This window comes from Arachis stenosperma, chromosome 10 (genome assembly GCF_014773155.1).
Source record: "Arachis stenosperma cultivar V10309 chromosome 10, arast.V10309.gnm1.PFL2, whole genome shotgun sequence".
NCBI classification, from domain to species: domain Eukaryota; kingdom Viridiplantae; phylum Streptophyta; class Magnoliopsida; order Fabales; family Fabaceae; genus Arachis; species Arachis stenosperma.
In genome coordinates this window covers 8,242,390-8,258,931 of record NC_080386.1, presented here as the reverse complement: position 1 = coordinate 8,258,931, position 16,542 = coordinate 8,242,390, and the positions used below count along the sequence as shown (strand labels likewise).

At 39.0% G+C, this 16,542-nt stretch overlaps 1 protein-coding gene and 1 non-coding gene across 2 annotated transcripts; both read right to left on the bottom strand.

The window, feature by feature from the left end:
* Positions 1 to 3,980: 3,980 nt before the first annotated feature.
* Positions 3,981 to 4,088, bottom strand: LOC130959547 (small nucleolar RNA R71). The gene has a single exon (XR_009078620.1). It is a non-coding gene; the product is annotated as a small nucleolar RNA R71 (small nucleolar RNA).
* An 8,998-nt stretch (positions 4,089 to 13,086) lies between these two features.
* LOC130956698 (uncharacterized) lies at positions 13,087 to 13,868 on the bottom strand. Its single transcript, XM_057883708.1, has 2 exons — positions 13,540 to 13,868; positions 13,087 to 13,408 (listed from the first exon to the last, which is right to left on the bottom strand). Exons 1-2 carry the CDS (start codon positions 13,866 to 13,868, stop codon positions 13,087 to 13,089), a joined length of 651 nt encoding a protein of 216 aa, XP_057739691.1.
* Between the last annotated feature and the right edge of the window lie 2,674 nt (positions 13,869 to 16,542).

Here is a 16,542-nt window from a genome sequence, read left to right as displayed (position 1 = left end):
TTCGTATTCACTTGGGAAAGGTTCTTCTGTTTCAAAGAAGTCACTTGCGGATGCAAGTTCGTTACTAGGAGAACTTGACTCATGATTATCATTATCAAGAAAACTAACGTCTTGAGTTGTTCCGTCCAGTTCTTCATAGGATACCTGCTTTGGGGGTTGTGCACTATCCTCCTTAGCATCAATTGTAACTTCCTTGACGGAATTTTCTACAACACTGGATTCCCATGGAGGTTCAGTATCTCCTAAGTCTTCAACCAATTCTTCTTCTTCGATAATTTTGGCTTCCTCCAATTGTTCCAGTACAAAGTCATGCTCCTTACTGTCCACCGGAGTTTCTAGTATCTCCTTCATGCTACGTTCATTGTTAGATTGTCCACATGAAGCCATGGGGGTTCCTGGGGTATTGATGAGCGGATAATTTGTACGCTTTTTGGCATTGTTTTTAGTATGTTTTTAGTATGATTTAGTTAGTTTTTAGTATATTTTTATTAGTTTTTAGTTAAAATTCACTTTTCTGGATTTTACTATGAGTTTGTGTGTTTTTCTGTGATTTCAGGTATTTTCTGGCTGAAATTGAGGGACCTGAGCAAAAATCTGATTCAGAGACTGAAAAGGACTGCAGATGCTGTTGGATTCTGACCTCCCTGCACTCGAAGTGGATTTTCTGGAGCTACAGAAGCCCAATTGGCGCGCTCTCAATGGCATTGGAAAGTAGACATCCTAGGCTTTCCAGAAATATATAATAGTCCATACTTTGCCCAAGATTTGATGGCCCAAACCGGCGTTCAAAGTCACCCTCAGAATTCCCAGCGTTAAACGCCGGAACTGGCACAAGAATGGGAGTTAAACGCCCAAACTGGCACCAAAGCTGGCGTTTAACTCCAAGAAGAGTCTCTACACGAAAATGCTTCATTGCTCAGCCCAAGCACACACCAAGTGGGCCCGGAAGTGGATTTTTATGTCATTTACTCATCTTTGTAAACCTTAGGCTACTAGTTTTCTATAAGTAGGACCTTTTACTATTGTGTTTTCATCTTTCAATCTTGGAAGCTTTTGATCATGTTTTTATGATTGAACCCTTTTTGGGAGGCTGGCCTCACGGCCATGCCTAGACCTTGTTCTTATATATTTTCAACGGTGGAGTTTCTACACACCATAGATTAAGGTGTGGAGCTCTGCTGTACCTCGAAGTATTAATGCAATTACTATTGTTCTTCTATTCAATTCCGCTTGTTCTTGTTCTAAGATATCACTTGTCCTTCAACTTGATGAATGTGATGATCCGTGACACTCATCATCATTCTCACCTATGAACGTGTGACTGACAACCACCTCCGTTCTACCTTAGATTGGGTGAATATCTCTTGGATTCCTGATACACGATGCATGGTTGATCGCCTGACAACCGAGTGCTCGCCTGACAACCGAGCCAGCCATTCCGTGAGATCAGAGTCTTCGTGGTATAGGCTAGAACTGATGGCGGCATTCAAGAGAATCCGGAAGGTCTAACCTTGTCTGTGGTATTCTGAGTAGGATTCAATGATTGAATGACTGTGACGTGCTTCAAACTCCTGAGGGGGGGCGTTAGTGACAGACGCAAAAGAATCAATGGATTCTATTCCGGCCTGATCGAGAACCGACAGATGGATAGCCGTGCCGTGACAGGGTGCGTTGAACATTTCCACTGAGAGGATGGGAGGTAGCCACTGACAACGGTGAAACCCTTGCATAAGCTTGCCATGGAAAGGAGTAAGAAGGATTGGATGAAGACAGTAGGAAGCAGAGAGACGGAAGGGACACAGCATTCATGCGCTTATCTGAAATTCCCACCAATGAATTACATAAGTATCTCTATCTTTATCTTTATGTTTTATTCATATATCATCTGTACCCAGTTGAGTCTGCCTGACTAAGATTTACATGGTGACCATAGCTTGCTTCATACCAACAATCTCCGTGGGATCGACCCTTACTCGCGTAAGGTTTATTACTTGGACGACCCAGTGCACTTGCTGGTTAGTTGTGCGGAGTTGTGATGAAGAGTTGAGATTGCAATGAGCGTACCATGTTGATGACGCCATTGATGATCACAATTCCGTGCACCAAGTTTTTGGCGCCGTTGCCGGGGATTGTTCGAGTATGGACAACTGACGGTTCATCTTGTTGCTTAGATTAGGTATTTTTCAGAATTCTTAAGAGTGAATTCTAGTGTTTCAAGGTGATGTTCTTACCATCACCAAAGCTGATTGATTCTCATCAATTTAGCTCTTGAATGCAATGTCCTGCTAAAGCTTGGCTAACCATGTCTAATTCCTTTAGACTAAAGCTTTGGACTAACATTGCATGATTCCTGGAATTCTCGTTAAGAATTTTGAAACCTTTATTTTCTATTTCCATATAATTTTCGAAAAATCCAAAAAAAAATTTCAAAATCATAAAAACCAAAAATATTTTATGTTTCCTGTTGAGTCTAGTGTCTCATTTTAAGTTTGGTGTCTTGCATGCATTGTTTATTTGATCTTGGTTCTATTTTCAAGTCAATAGTACAGGGAACTGAAGATTCAGGACATGCAGCAGAGGAATTACACAGAAAAAGCTGGGCGTTCAAAACGCCCAGTGAAGAAGGACAGACTGGCGTTTAAACGCCAGCCAGGGTGCCTGGTTGGGCGTTTAACGCCCAAAAAGGTAGTGCATTGGGAGTTAAACGCCAGAATGTGCACCATTCTGGGCGTTTAACGCCATGATGGCACAAGGGGGAGGATTTTGTTTTCAAATCAATTTTTTTTCAAGTTTTCAAAGTTTTTCAAAATCAAATCTTTTTCAAATCATATCTTTTCAATCAAATGTTTTCAAAATCAATTTCTTTCCTTTTTCAAAGATACTTGCTAACAATTAATGATTTGATTGAACATTTCAAGTATGTTGCCTTTTCTGTTGAGAAAGGTTTAATGTTTGAATCATATCTTTTCTTGTTAGCCAAGTCATTGATTTTTTTTAAAATCAATTTTTTTTAAATTGTTTTTAAATCATATCATTTCAATCATATCTTTTTAAAACTATAACTTTTCAATCATATCTTTTTAATCACATCTTTTTCAAAATAATTTTCAATCAAATCTTTTTGATTTCTAATTTCAAAATCTTTTTCAAAAAATTACTTGATCCCTTTCTCACTCTTGATTTTCAAAAATCAAATTAAAGTTTTTCAAAATGCTTTTAAAATCTTTTTAATTAATTTTCGAAAAAGCTCTTCCCCTCTTCTCACATCCTTCTATTTATGAAGTACTACTCCTCCTCAATGCACAATTCGAACTCTATCTCACTAAGTTCGAATTCTTCTACCTCTTCCTTCTAATTTTCTGTTCCTCTGACACCTCAAGGAATCTCTATACTGTGACATAGAGGATTCCACATTTTCTTGTTCTCTTCTCTTTCATATGAGCAGGAACAAAGACAAAGGCATTCTTGTTGAAGCTGACCCTGAACCTGAAAGGACCCTGAAGCGAAAGTTAAGAGAAGCTAAGGCACAACTCTCTGCAGAGGACCTAACAGAAATCTTCAAAGAAGAAGAACCCATGGCAGCCGAAAACAACAACAATGACAACAATGCAAGGAAGGTGCTTGGTGACTTTACTGCACCTACTCCCGATTTCTATGGGAGAAGCATCTCTATCCCTGCCATTGGAGCAAACAACTTTGAGCTTAAGCCTCAATTAGTTTCTCTAATGCAACAGAATTGCAAGTTTCACGGACTTCCATTGGAAGATCCTCATCAGTTTTTGGCTGAGTTCTTGCAAATCTGTGACACTGTCAAGACTAATGGGGTTAACCCTGAGGTCTACAGACTTATGCTATTCCCTTTTGCTATAAGAGACAGAGCTAGGACATGGTTGGACTCACAACCTAAAGAAAGCCTGGACTCATGGGAAAAGCTAGTCAATGCCTTCTTGGCAAAGTTCTTTCCACCTCAAAAATTGAGTAAGCTTAGAGTGGAAGTCCAAACCTTCAGACAGAAGGATGGAGAATCCCTCTATGAAGCTTGGGAAAGATACAAACAATTGATCAGAAAATGTCCTTCTGACATGCTTTCTGAATGGAGCATCATAGGTATTTTCTATGATGGTCTCTCTGAACTGTCCAAGATGTCTTTGGATAGCTCTGCTGGAGGATCTCTTCATTTGAAGAAGACGCCTACAGAAGCTCAAGAGCTGATTGAAATGGTTGCAAATAACCAATTCATGTACACTTCTGAAAGGAATCCTGTGAACAATGGGACTAATCAGAAGAAAGGAGTTCTTGAGATTGATACTCTGAATGCCATTCTGGCTCAGAACAAGATATTGACTCAACAAGTCAATTTGATTTCTCAAAGTCTGTCTGGAATGCAAAATGCACCAAGTAGTACTAAGGATGCTTCATCTGAAGAAGAAGCTTATGATCCTGAGAACCCTTCAATGGAAGAGGTGAATTACCTAGGAGAACCCTATGGAAACACCTATAATTCTTCATGGAGAAATCATCCAAATTTCTCATGGAAGGATCAACAGAGACCTCAACAAGGTTTCAATAACAGTAATGGTGGAAGAAACAGGTTTAGCAATGGCAAGCCTTTTCCATCATCTTCTCAGCAACAGACAGAGAATTCTAAGCAGAACCACTCTGACTTAGCAACCATGGTCTCTGATCTAATCAAAACCACTCAAAGTTTCATGACTGAAACAAGGTCCTCCATTAGGAATTTGGAGGCACAAGTGGGACAGCTGAGCAAGAAAATTACTGAACTCCCTCCTAGTACTCTTCCAAGCAATACAGAAGAAAATCCAAAAGGAGAGTGCAAGGCCATCAACATGGCCGAATTTGGAGAGGAAGGAGAGGCAGTGAACGCCACTGAGGAAGACCTCAATGGGCGTGCATTGACCTCCACTGAATTCCCCAATGAGGAACCATGGGAATCTGAGGCTCAAAATGAGACCATAGAGATTCCATTGGACTTACTTCTGCCTTTCATGAGCTCTGATGAGTATTCCTCCTCTGAAGAGGACGAATATGTCACTGAAGAGCAAGTTGCTAAATACCTTGGAGCAATCATGAAGCTAAATGACAAGTTATTTGGAAATGAGACTTGGGAGAATGAACCCCCTTTGCTCACCAAAGAACTGGATGACTTGTCTAGGCAGAGATTACCTCAGAAGAGACAAGACCCTGGGAAGTTTTCAATACCTTGTACCATAGGCACCATGACCTTCAAGAAGGCTCTGTGTTACTTAGGGTCAAGTGTAAACCTCATGCCTCTCTCCGTAATGGAGAAGCTAGGGATCTTTGAGGTACAAGCTGCAAGAATCTCACTAGAGATGGCAGACAATTCAAGAAAACAAGCTTATGGACTTGTAGAGGATGTTCTGGTAAAGATTGAAGACCATTATATCCCCGCTGATTTCATAGTCCTAGAGACTGGGAAGTGCATGGATGAATCTATCATCCTTGGCAGACCCTTCCTAGCCACAGCAAAGGCTGTGATTGATGTTGATGGAGGTGAACTGATCATTCAAGTGAATGAAGGATCCTTTGTGTTTAAGGCTCAAGGATATCCCTCTGTCACCATGGAGAGGAAGCATGAATAGCTTCTCTCAAATCAGAGTCAAACAGAGCCCCCACAGTCAAACTCTAAGTTTGGTGTTGGGAGGCCACAACCAAACTCTAAGTTTGGTGTTGAACCCCCACATTCAAACTCTAAGTTTGGTGTTGGGAGGTTCCAACATTGCTCTGAGCATTTGTGAGGCTCCATGAGAGCCCTCTGTCAAGCTACTGACATTAAAGAAGCGCTTGTTGGGAGGCAACCCAATGTTATATTTTATATATTTTCCTTTGTTATTTTATTTTATTTTGTAGGTTGATGATCATGAGAAGTCACAAAATCAATTGAAAAAGCAAAAACAGAATGAAAAATAGGAAGAAAAACAGCACACCCTGGAGGAAGAACCTACTGGCGTTTAAACGCCAGTAAGGCTAGCAGATGGGCGTTTAACGCCCAATCTGGCACTATTCTGGGCGTTTAATGCCAGAAAGGGGCACTAGACTGGCGTTAAACGCCAGGAAAGGGCAAGAACCTGGCGTTAAACGCCAGAAATGGGCACCAGCCCGGTGTTTAACGCCAGAATTAGCTCAAAACGCGTTTTTGCATGCCATTTGGTGCAGGGATGAATTTTCCTTGACACCTCAGGATCTGTGGACCCCATAGAATCCCCACCAACCCCACCACCCTCTCTCTTCTTCTTCACCCATTCACCAATCACCTCAACACCTCTTCCCCAAAAACCCTTCACCTATCAAATCCCATCTTTCTCTTCACCACTCACATCCATCCTTCATAAAACCCCACCTACCTCACCCTTCAAATTCAAACCACTTTCCCTCCCAAACCCACCCATACATGACCGAACCATGAGCCCCCCCTCTCCTATATAAACCCAACTTCACTCCTTCATTTTCACACAACCTAAACACCACTTCTCCCCCTCTTTGGCCGAACACAAAGCCATTCCCTTCTTCCTCATTTCTTCTTCTTCTACTCTCTTCTTTCTTCTTTTGCTCGAGGACGAGCAAACCTTTTAAGTTTGGTGTGGTAAAAGCATTGCTTTTTGTTTTTCCATAACCATTTATGGCATCCAAGGCCGGAGAAACCTCTAGAAAGAGGAAAGGGAAGGCAAAAGCTTCCACCTCCGAGTCATGGGAGATGGAGAGATTCATCTCAAGAGTGCATCAAGACCACTTCTATGAAGTTGTGGCCTTGAAGAAGGTGATCCCCGAGGTCCCTTTTTCACTCAAAAAGAGTGAATATCCAGAGATCCGACATGAGATCCGAAGAAGAGGTTGGGAAATTCTTACCAACCCCATTCAACAAGTCGGAATCTTAATGGTTCAAGAGTTCTATGCCAATGCATGGATCACCAAGAACCATGATCAAAGTGTGAACCCGGATCCAAAGAATTGGCTTACTATGGTTCGGGGGAAATACTTGGATTTTAGTCCGGAAAATGTAAGGTTGGCATTTAACTTGCCCATGATGCAAGGAGATGAACATCCTTACACTAGAAGGGTCAACTTTGATCAAAGGTTGGACCAAGTCCTCACTGACATTTGTGAAGAGGGCGCCCAATGGAAGAGAGATTCAAGAGGGAAGCCGATTCAACTGAGAAGGCATGACCTCAAACCAGTGGCTAGAGGATGGTTGGAGTTTATTCAACACTCAATCATTCCCACTAGCAACCGGTCCGAAGTTACTCTAGACCGAGCCATCATGATCCATAGCATCATGATTGGAGAAGAAGTGGAAGTTCATGAGGTTATAGCCCAAGAACTCTATAAGGTGGCGGACAAGTCCTCTACCTTGGCAAGGCTAGCCTTTCCTCATCTCATTTGTCACCTCTGTTATTCAGTAGGAGTTGACATAGAGGGAGACATCCCCATTGATGAGGACAAGCCCATTACTAAGAAAAGGATGGAGCAAACAAGAGACCCCACTCATCATGAGATCCCTGAGATGCCTCAAGGGATGCACTTTCCTCCACAAGACTATTGGGAGCAAATTAACACCTCCCTAGGAGAATTGAGTTCCAACATGGGACAACTAAGGGTGGAGCACCAAGAACATTCCATCCTCCTCCATGAAATTAGAGAAGATCAAAGAATCATGAGAGAAGAGCAACAAAAGCAAGGAAGAGACATTGAGGAGCTCAAGCACTCCATAAGGCCTTCAAGAGGAAGGACAAGCCGCCATCACTAAGGTGGACCCGTTCTTTAATCTCCTTGTCTTTATTTTTTCTGTTTTTCGAAAATTATGCTTTATGTTTATCCATGTTTGTGTCTTGTGATCATTAGTGTCTTAGTGTCTATGCCTTAAAGTTATGAATGTCCTATGAATCCATCACCTCTCTTAAATGAAAAATGTTCTTAATTGAAAAAGATAAGAATTGCATGAATTTTGAATTTTATAACAGTTTAATTATTTTGATGTGGTGGCAACACTTTTGTTTTCTGAATGCATGCTTAAACAGTGCATATGTCTTTTGAATTTGTGATTCATGAATGTTGGCTCTTGAAAGAATGATGAAAAAGGAGACATGTTACTGAGGATCTGAAAAATCATAAAAATGATTCTTGAAGCAAGAAAAAGCAGTGAATACAAAAAAAACGAAAAAAAAAGAAGAGAAAAAAAAACGAAAAAAAAAGAAAAGAAAGAAAAAGAAAGAAATAAAGTTGTGATCCAAGGCAAAAAAGAGTGTGCTTAAGAACCCTGGACACCTCTAGTTGGGGACTCTAGCAAAGCTGAGTCACAATCTGAAAAGGTTCACCCAATTATGTGTCTGTGGCATGTATGTATCCGGTGGTAATACTGGAAGACAGAGTGCTTTGGGCCACAGCCAAGACTCAATAAGTAGTTGTGTTCAAGAATCATCATACTTAGCTAAGAGAATCAATAACACTATCTGGATTCTGAGTTCCTAAAGAAGCCAATCATTCTGAGTTTCAAAGGATAGAGTGAGATGCCAAAACTGTTCAGAGGCAAAAAGCTAAAAGCCCCGTTCATCTAATTAATACTGATCTTCATAGATGTTTTTGGAATTCATTGCATATTCTCTTCTTTTTATCTTATTTGATTTTCAGTTGCTTGAGGACAAGCAACAATTTAAGTTTGGTGTTGTGATGAGCGGATAATTTGTACGCTTTTTGGCATTGTTTTTAGTATGTTTTTAGTATGATTTAGTTAGTTTTTAGTATATTTTTATTAGTTTTTAGTTAAAATTCACTTTTCTGGACTTTACTATGAGTTTGTGTGTTTTTCTGTGATTTCAGGTATTTTCTGGCTGAAATTGAGGGACCTGAGCAAAAATCTGATTCAGAGACTGAAAAGGACTGCAGATGCTGTTGGATTCTGACCTCCCTGCACTCGAAGTGGATTTTCTGGAGCTACAGAAGCCCAATTGGCGCTCTCTCAACGGCATTGGAAAGTAGACATCCTGGGCTTTCCAGAAATATATAATAGTCCATACTTTGCCCAAGATTTGATGGCCCAAACCGGCGTTCAAAGTCACCCTCAGAATTCCCAGCGTTAAACGCCGGAATTGGCACAAGAATGGGAGTTAAACGCCCAAACTGGCACCAAAGCTGGCGTTTAACTCCAAGAAGAGTCTCTACACGAAAATGCTTCATTGCTCAGCCCAAGCACACACCAAGTGGGCCCGGAAGTGGATTTTTATGTCATTTACTCATCTTTGTAAATCTTAGGCTACTAGTTTTCTATAAGTAGGACCTTTTACTATTGTGTTTTCATCTTTCAATCTTAGAAGCTTTTGATCATGTTTTTATGATTGAACCCTCTTTGGGAGGCTGGCCTCACGGCCATGCCTAGACCTTGTTCTTATATATTTTCAACGGTGGAGTTTTTACACACCATAGATTAAGGTGTGGAGCTCTGCTGTACCTCGAAGTATTAATGCAATTACTATTGTTCTTCTATTCAATTCCGCTTGTTCTTGTTCTAAGATATCACTTGTCCTTCAACTTGATGAATGTGATGATCCGTGACACTCGTCATCATTCTCACCTATGAACGTGTGACTGACAACCACCTCCGTTCTACCTTAGATTGGGTGAATATCTCTTGGATTCCTGATACACGATGCATGGTTGATCGCCTGACAACCGAGTGCTCGCCTGACAACCGAGCCAGCCATTCCGTGAGATCAGAGTCTTCGTGGTATAGGCTAGAACTGATGGCGGCATTCAAGAGAATCCGGAAGGTCTAACCTTGTCTGTGGTATTCTGAGTAGGATTCAATGATTGAATGACTGTGACGTGCTTCAAACTCCTGAGGGCGGGGCGTTAGTGACAGACGCAAAAGAATCAATGGATTCTATTCCGGCCTGATCGAGAACCGACAGATGGATAGCCGTGCCGTGACAGGGTGCGTTGAACATTTCCACTGAGAGGATGGGAGGTAGCCACTGACAACGGTGAAACCCTTGCATAAGCTTGCCATGGAAAGGAGTAAGAAGGATTGGATGAAGACAGTAGGAAAGCAGAGAGACGGAAGGGACACAGCATCTTCATGCGCTTATCTGAAATTCCCACCAATGAATTACATAAGTATCTCTATCTTTATCTTTATGTTTTATTCATATATCATCTATACCCAGTTGAGTCTGCCTGACTAAGATTTACAAGGTGACCATAGCTTGCTTCATACCAACAATCTCCGTGGGATCGACCCTTACTCGCGTAAGGTTTATTACTTGGACGACCCAGTGCACTTGCTGGTTAGTTGTGCGGAGTTGTGACGAAGAGTTGAGATTGCAATGAGCGTACCATGTTGATGGCGCCATTGATGATCACAATTCCGTGCACCAGGTATCCGAACGTCGGGAAGGTAATCGATTGATCGCTTGATCCAGTTGGCGAAGGGTTGCATGAAGTTTTTCCACTGTTTCCTTGAGACGCTTCCTTGATTCTTGGGTTGATGGATATGGACATGGTGCATAGGGAAGTGGTGGTTCTTGGGAGTAATTATATTGGAATTGGGGTGGATAGGGGTTAGGGTCATACGGGGGTGAATGGTGATAGGGGGCTTGTGATTGTGGTGGTTCAAAACTATGTTGAGGAGGTGGTTTGTGGACATATGATGGGGCTTGTTGGTAACTACAAGGGGGTCCACCATATCTATCATCTTGGTACGCACCTCGGAATGACTCTTGACCATAGTAATTTGGTGGGTGTTGGTTGTCACGAGAGGGTCCACCATAACTATTGTCTTGGCATGCATTGTAGAATGGTCGTTGTCCATGATATTTTGGAAGGTGTTGTTGCCTAAAGGGTTGATCAGATCCTCGTGGCTCTGTCCATCTTTGATTGTTTTGACCTTGATGCATGTTCCTGTTATAGCTTCCATTCCTTTCAACAATATTAGAACCAAACTCAAAGCGATTGGGGTGAGAACTCATAGTAACTAATAAAAATTAAAAATAAAAACAAAAATAAATAAACAAGAAAAAGAAAATATTTACAATAACCAATAATAGGGCACACGTTTGCCATTCCCCGGCAACGGCGCCATTTTGACGGTCGAATTTCTATCGGTAAAGAATTTCACAAAAATAATCGCGTTGTAAGTATAGTTTCTAAACCAATAAAGAATCCTTTCGTACAAAAGTTTGGTTGTCACAAGTAACAAAATCCAATAAAATTTATAACCGAAGTATTTAAACCTCGGGTCGTTTTCTTAAGGAATTGCAGGGAAGTATGATTTATTATTGGTTACGGAAAACAATATTTTTGGGTTTTGAAAGGTTGAACAGGAAAAATAAATTGCAGGAAAAATAAATTAATAACTAGAAAAACTCTTGACAAGATATGAAAACTGGACGTCCTATCCTAGTTATCCTTATCAATTATGATGAGAATTAGATTTTTGCTCCCACCTTATTAACCTCTAACTATGAAGGTAAGTTAAGTGGATGAATCAATTTGATTCCTCAGATCCTAGTCAATTCCTAAGAAAAGACTAGAGTTATTGGAATTCAAATTAATTAGCAATGATAACAATTATCAATCAAAATGAGTTTGATAACTCAAGTGTCTCCAATTAATCAATTCATCAATTAAAGCCAAGAATATAAAAAGCTAAGTAAAAATCATAAATCTGAAATACCTCAAATTATATTTAAACATAAATTCAAATCTAACATGAAAGGGTTCATAAGCCAATTTGGCAGCATGAGTCAAATACAAGTAAAAGTATTAGAGTATCTAAAAGTATAAGAGAAACATAAATTAAAGTAACATTGAACCTGGAGTGAAGATGAAATAGCCTAAAACTAACAGAAATCCTAAATCCTAAATCCTAAGAGAGAGGAGAGAGCCTCTCTCTCTAGAAACTACATCTAAAAACCTAAAATTGTGAATAATAAATATTGTGTTGTTGAATGAATGGATTCCCCCACTTTCTAGCTTCTAATCTGTGTTTTCTGGGTCGGAAACTGGGTCAGAAACAGCCCAGAAATCGCTGGAGGCGAAATCTGCCACGCTGATTTTTCTTCAAAACAACGTGTCCGCGTGATTCACACGTGCTCGTTATTTTGCTGTATGACCACTATAGCGAATTATATATCATTTCGAAGCCCCGGATGTTATCTTTTTAACGCAACTAGAACCGTCTCATTTGGATCTTTATAGCTCAAGTTATGACCGTTTGAGTGCAAAGAGGTCAGGCTGGACAGCTTAGCAATTTCTTCAACTTCTTGTATTCCTTCTACTTTTGCATGCTTCCTTTCCATCTTCTAAGCCATTCCTGTCCTGTAATCTCTGAAATCACTTAACACACATATCAAGGCATCGAATGGTAATAAGAGAGGATTAAACATAGCAAATTTAAAGCCCAAAGAATCATGTTTTCAATCATAGCACAAAATCAGAAAGGAAAAAGTAAAACCATGCAAATAGTATGAATAAGTGGGTAAAGAGTTGATAAAAATCACTCAATTGAGTATAAGATAAACCATGAAATAGTGGTTTATCAATACATCTACGTTGCCCATAGCTTTTCATGCAATCCATACTCATCGGCAGCTTACACCCATTCTTTTTTAAAATAATCAATTCCCATTTCATCATATAGCCATTTAGAGAACATACCCCGAAACATTTCATCATTTAAGTTTGATGTAACATTCGTCTGCAAGTGCCACACACGCAAACGATGTGTTGCAGGTGAAAATGCTTCCCGAATGGCTACAATCATCACGTCATTCCCGTCCGGGACAACAATAGAAGGCATCTTCTTGCACATCATTTCTAACAATCTCTGCATTATCTACGAGTAAGAAGAAATGCTCTCATCCAAAACTAGTCCTAGCCCAAACCCAAAGATTGTTGTCTGTTTGTGATTATTCGACTTAGAGAATATAACCAAGAGCCTTTTATATTTGTTCTTTTTGAAGGTAGAGTCAAATGCAAACAAGTCTCCAAAGTACTAGTAGTCAACTCTACTACCTCCATCAGCCCAAAACAAGTTCGCTAGCATACCCTCCTTTGTTAGATTATACCGAGCCATCGAATTGTATCTGCGGTGGCCTTTCCTTCCAGATATATGAGTGCCGCATTTGGGTCCCCATCAACATTCTTTTTCCATTTTGTCTTGTCAATGTTGTTGTACGCATCCTTTTTGGTGAAACCAAGTAAAGAATACCCACCCTTAATCCCAGCCTTGTAGCCTAAGATCTTTGATGTAGGTTGCCCATAACATTGCATGCCATCGATCTGTGCCTTTGCACCATCAGAAATGCGACAAAATTCAGGAATCATGTCTACCGTTACCTTTAGTGTGAGCGCATGGTTGTGAACGAGGTTCACCATTCTAACATTCCACATATGGGATTCTCGATAAAGACATATTGACATTTTTGTCTCGCATTTGTTCGTGTTTTAGGACGAAAACATCTTTTTCTATCAATTTGGTGGTAATGCTTTTCAGCCCTTAAACTTGACCTATTGAAAAAGAATCTTCTCCTTATCAAATTGCCATCCTCGTTCTTTCTATAGTCTCCCTTTTGAACTCCAAATTCGTGACATTTTCCTATCCTCATAAAGAAGTGATAAGCACGTTGCTCGCAACAAAAGACCTTCTTACAAATGTCTTCACCAGTTAGACCAATAACATCATCGTAATCTAATTCATCCTCGACCAATGGATCATCCCCATCAATCCCAACATCAGTATTGCAAACACCATCCACATCATAATTACAACGATTCGATTCAGTACACGTAGTCCCTCCTTCTGCATTAGAACCAGCCATTCCAATGCTGCCATCCATTCCATATACCACCCAAAATTACTATAATTCACATTCATATGTATCAGATTCCACTTCAAAAGACCCTTGAATCCGAAAATAAAAAAAGTCTGATATTTTTTAAAATGCAAATCACATATTATCATAGATAACTAAACAAGGCACTGCACAGAATTACAATCTTAAATTGCCTTATCATAGACTAAATTTCACTATTGTGTATGCCCAAATAAGCATGATTGACTTTTTCACTCATAAAGTAGTTACCAACTCTCAAATGACCCCTATCATAGGCTATTATCCACAACCAACATAACCATCTATCCTGTAAGCTATTTTTTAAATCAACAATCGCCAACACGACTTAAGCAACAGAGCCCATGTACCATTTAATAAACATGACCAAATCCAATCAATCTTAGCAGACACCTAAGCAGAAAACACCACACACCATAACAAATACTACCCACAAACTTACTCTATTACATAAACATAAGGGTTTATATTTGCTAACACAAATCTACGAACAATGGAAGACTATTGGAAATCGTTTAATGCAAACTGAAAAATAACGTACCTTAGGATGAACGACCTATACGAATTCAAATGCAGGAACCACCTTCCACGCACATCTGTCAACAATCGACTACTACCATCTCCTCATGACGCAAATTCCCACCTTACAGCAGTGACAACCAAAACTTGCACATTACTACCACGCTCCTTTGTAGCGTGATCAACTTGGACAAAAAATCCAAATCGACTGTTACATTCGATGGACTAAGCACAAATTCTCTTTTTTTTTTCCCGACCAAATCTACGTCGATGACTGCCTAGTATGGTCAATTACTATGGCCAACTTGCCTAATCATTTACTTTCTTTCTCAAGGTCAAAAATAAACTTTATTTTTTCCAACACAATTTTTCCTCTTTCCATTTTCGGAAAAAATCAAATTTTTAAAATTATTAAACATAAAAAAGACATGTGGGACCAAAGAAATCTATTTTCTTAATGGTACTCACCAATATAATTAAGCAACGTCGTTACTCATAACTAGAGGTGTTCACAAGTCGGGTTGGTTTGGGTTTGGGGTAAAATTAGAACCGAACCAATTGAATGGTAATTGGTTCGGATTTACATTTTTTTGTGTGTATATCCGAACCAAACCAAATCGATTAAGAACGGATTCATTCGATTCAGGTAATTGGGTAACCGATAAAACAAAAATTCATAAAAAACAATAATAAACATCTAAAACAGAAATTCATAAAACGAAATTTTTATCTTAAAAATCCTATAAATATAATAAACATGTAAAATCAATAGTGGCTGCACTTGGAGAGGATATGCTTCTAACAACAGTGTTGCTGACAGGGTTAATTTTTTCCATTTTTAAATCTACGAAACACATAACAGAATCATCAACTACACCAATTTTTTTATACATTTTAGTATTTCACAAGAACTTACAAACAAACAATAAAAATTGAGCAAAAAATTATCAACAAGAACTAATAATTCAGAATTTCAACAAAAAAATTGAAAAACAATAAAAATTGAACAAAAAAATTATCAACATGAATAAAAAGTAAACAAAAATTGAATAGAGAGTAAAATAATTAACAAATAACATATACAAAAGATTCACGCTTAACCTAAAAAAACTATATCCTTACCTGACCGAGGAAGATGACCACCACAGACAGAGAAGACGGCGATGTTGACGAGTAGACGACGCCACAGACGTTGTTGACGCACGCTGGATAAAGCACACTATTCGAGAGGACAATGCTAATGAAAGACGAAGATGCTGACGGAAAAGATGACGTTGACGGAGAAGACGATGCTACTGCTACCAAAAAAGACGATGCTGACGGTCACGAAGATGATGTTGCTGACGGAGAGGACGCTGATGAGGATGCTGATGAAGACGCAAACAGAAAGGAAGCTGTCGCCTATTTGTTGGTTGGGTGAGTAACAGTGAAGTCACGAGGGACTGAGGGTGCTCTGCTAGGGTTCTTACGATAGGTGATTGTCGCTATAATGTGTTTAGGTTAGGGTTAGAATCACTAAAAGGTATATATATATATATATTAAATTTATATTTTTAAAATTTAATTAATAAAGGTTTGAGTCTACGGATTAATTCAGATTCTGTATTCCCAAAACTATTATTCAAATTAATTACTAGAGAGTGTCATCGGTTCGATTCAGGTTGTATTCAATTATCTATTAGTTTCATAATTAAAGAAACACTCACATGTTGTACAAAGCTCTGTTGCCATTAATCAACACGTAGTAAAATCCTAATTTGGTTTGAATAAGTTTTTTTAAATATTCATTTTTTTATTTTGAGTTTTATAAAAAAATTGTTTGATATGATAAACTTTAATATTTTTATTTTAGTTTTTGTCATTCATTTGTTTTGTTGAATATTTAGATAGTAAGTCAAATAATGATGCGATAAACCGAAATATTGACGGTGAATTAGAGCACAATTAAAGGAAAAAAACTATGGAGACTAAAATTTAAAAATAAATATTTTATAGGGGACCAAAAGTTTGTTTAAAATTATTTTTTATTTTTATTTTGTAAAATAATTTCTAAAATCATAGAAAAAATAAGTTTAATTTTAATAAATTTTATACGTATGTCTAATTAGATTCATGTGTTTGAATGGATTTTTAATTAATA

Coding starts and splice junctions, on each gene's coding strand:
- LOC130956698 (XM_057883708.1), bottom strand. CDS start 13,868: ATGGATGGCAGCATTGGAATGGCTGGTTCTAATGCAGAAGGAGGGACT. Junction 13,409..13,539: donor AGAAGATTCTTTTTCAATAG/GTCAAGTTTAAG, acceptor GTGGAATGTTAG/AATGGTGAACCTCGTTCACA.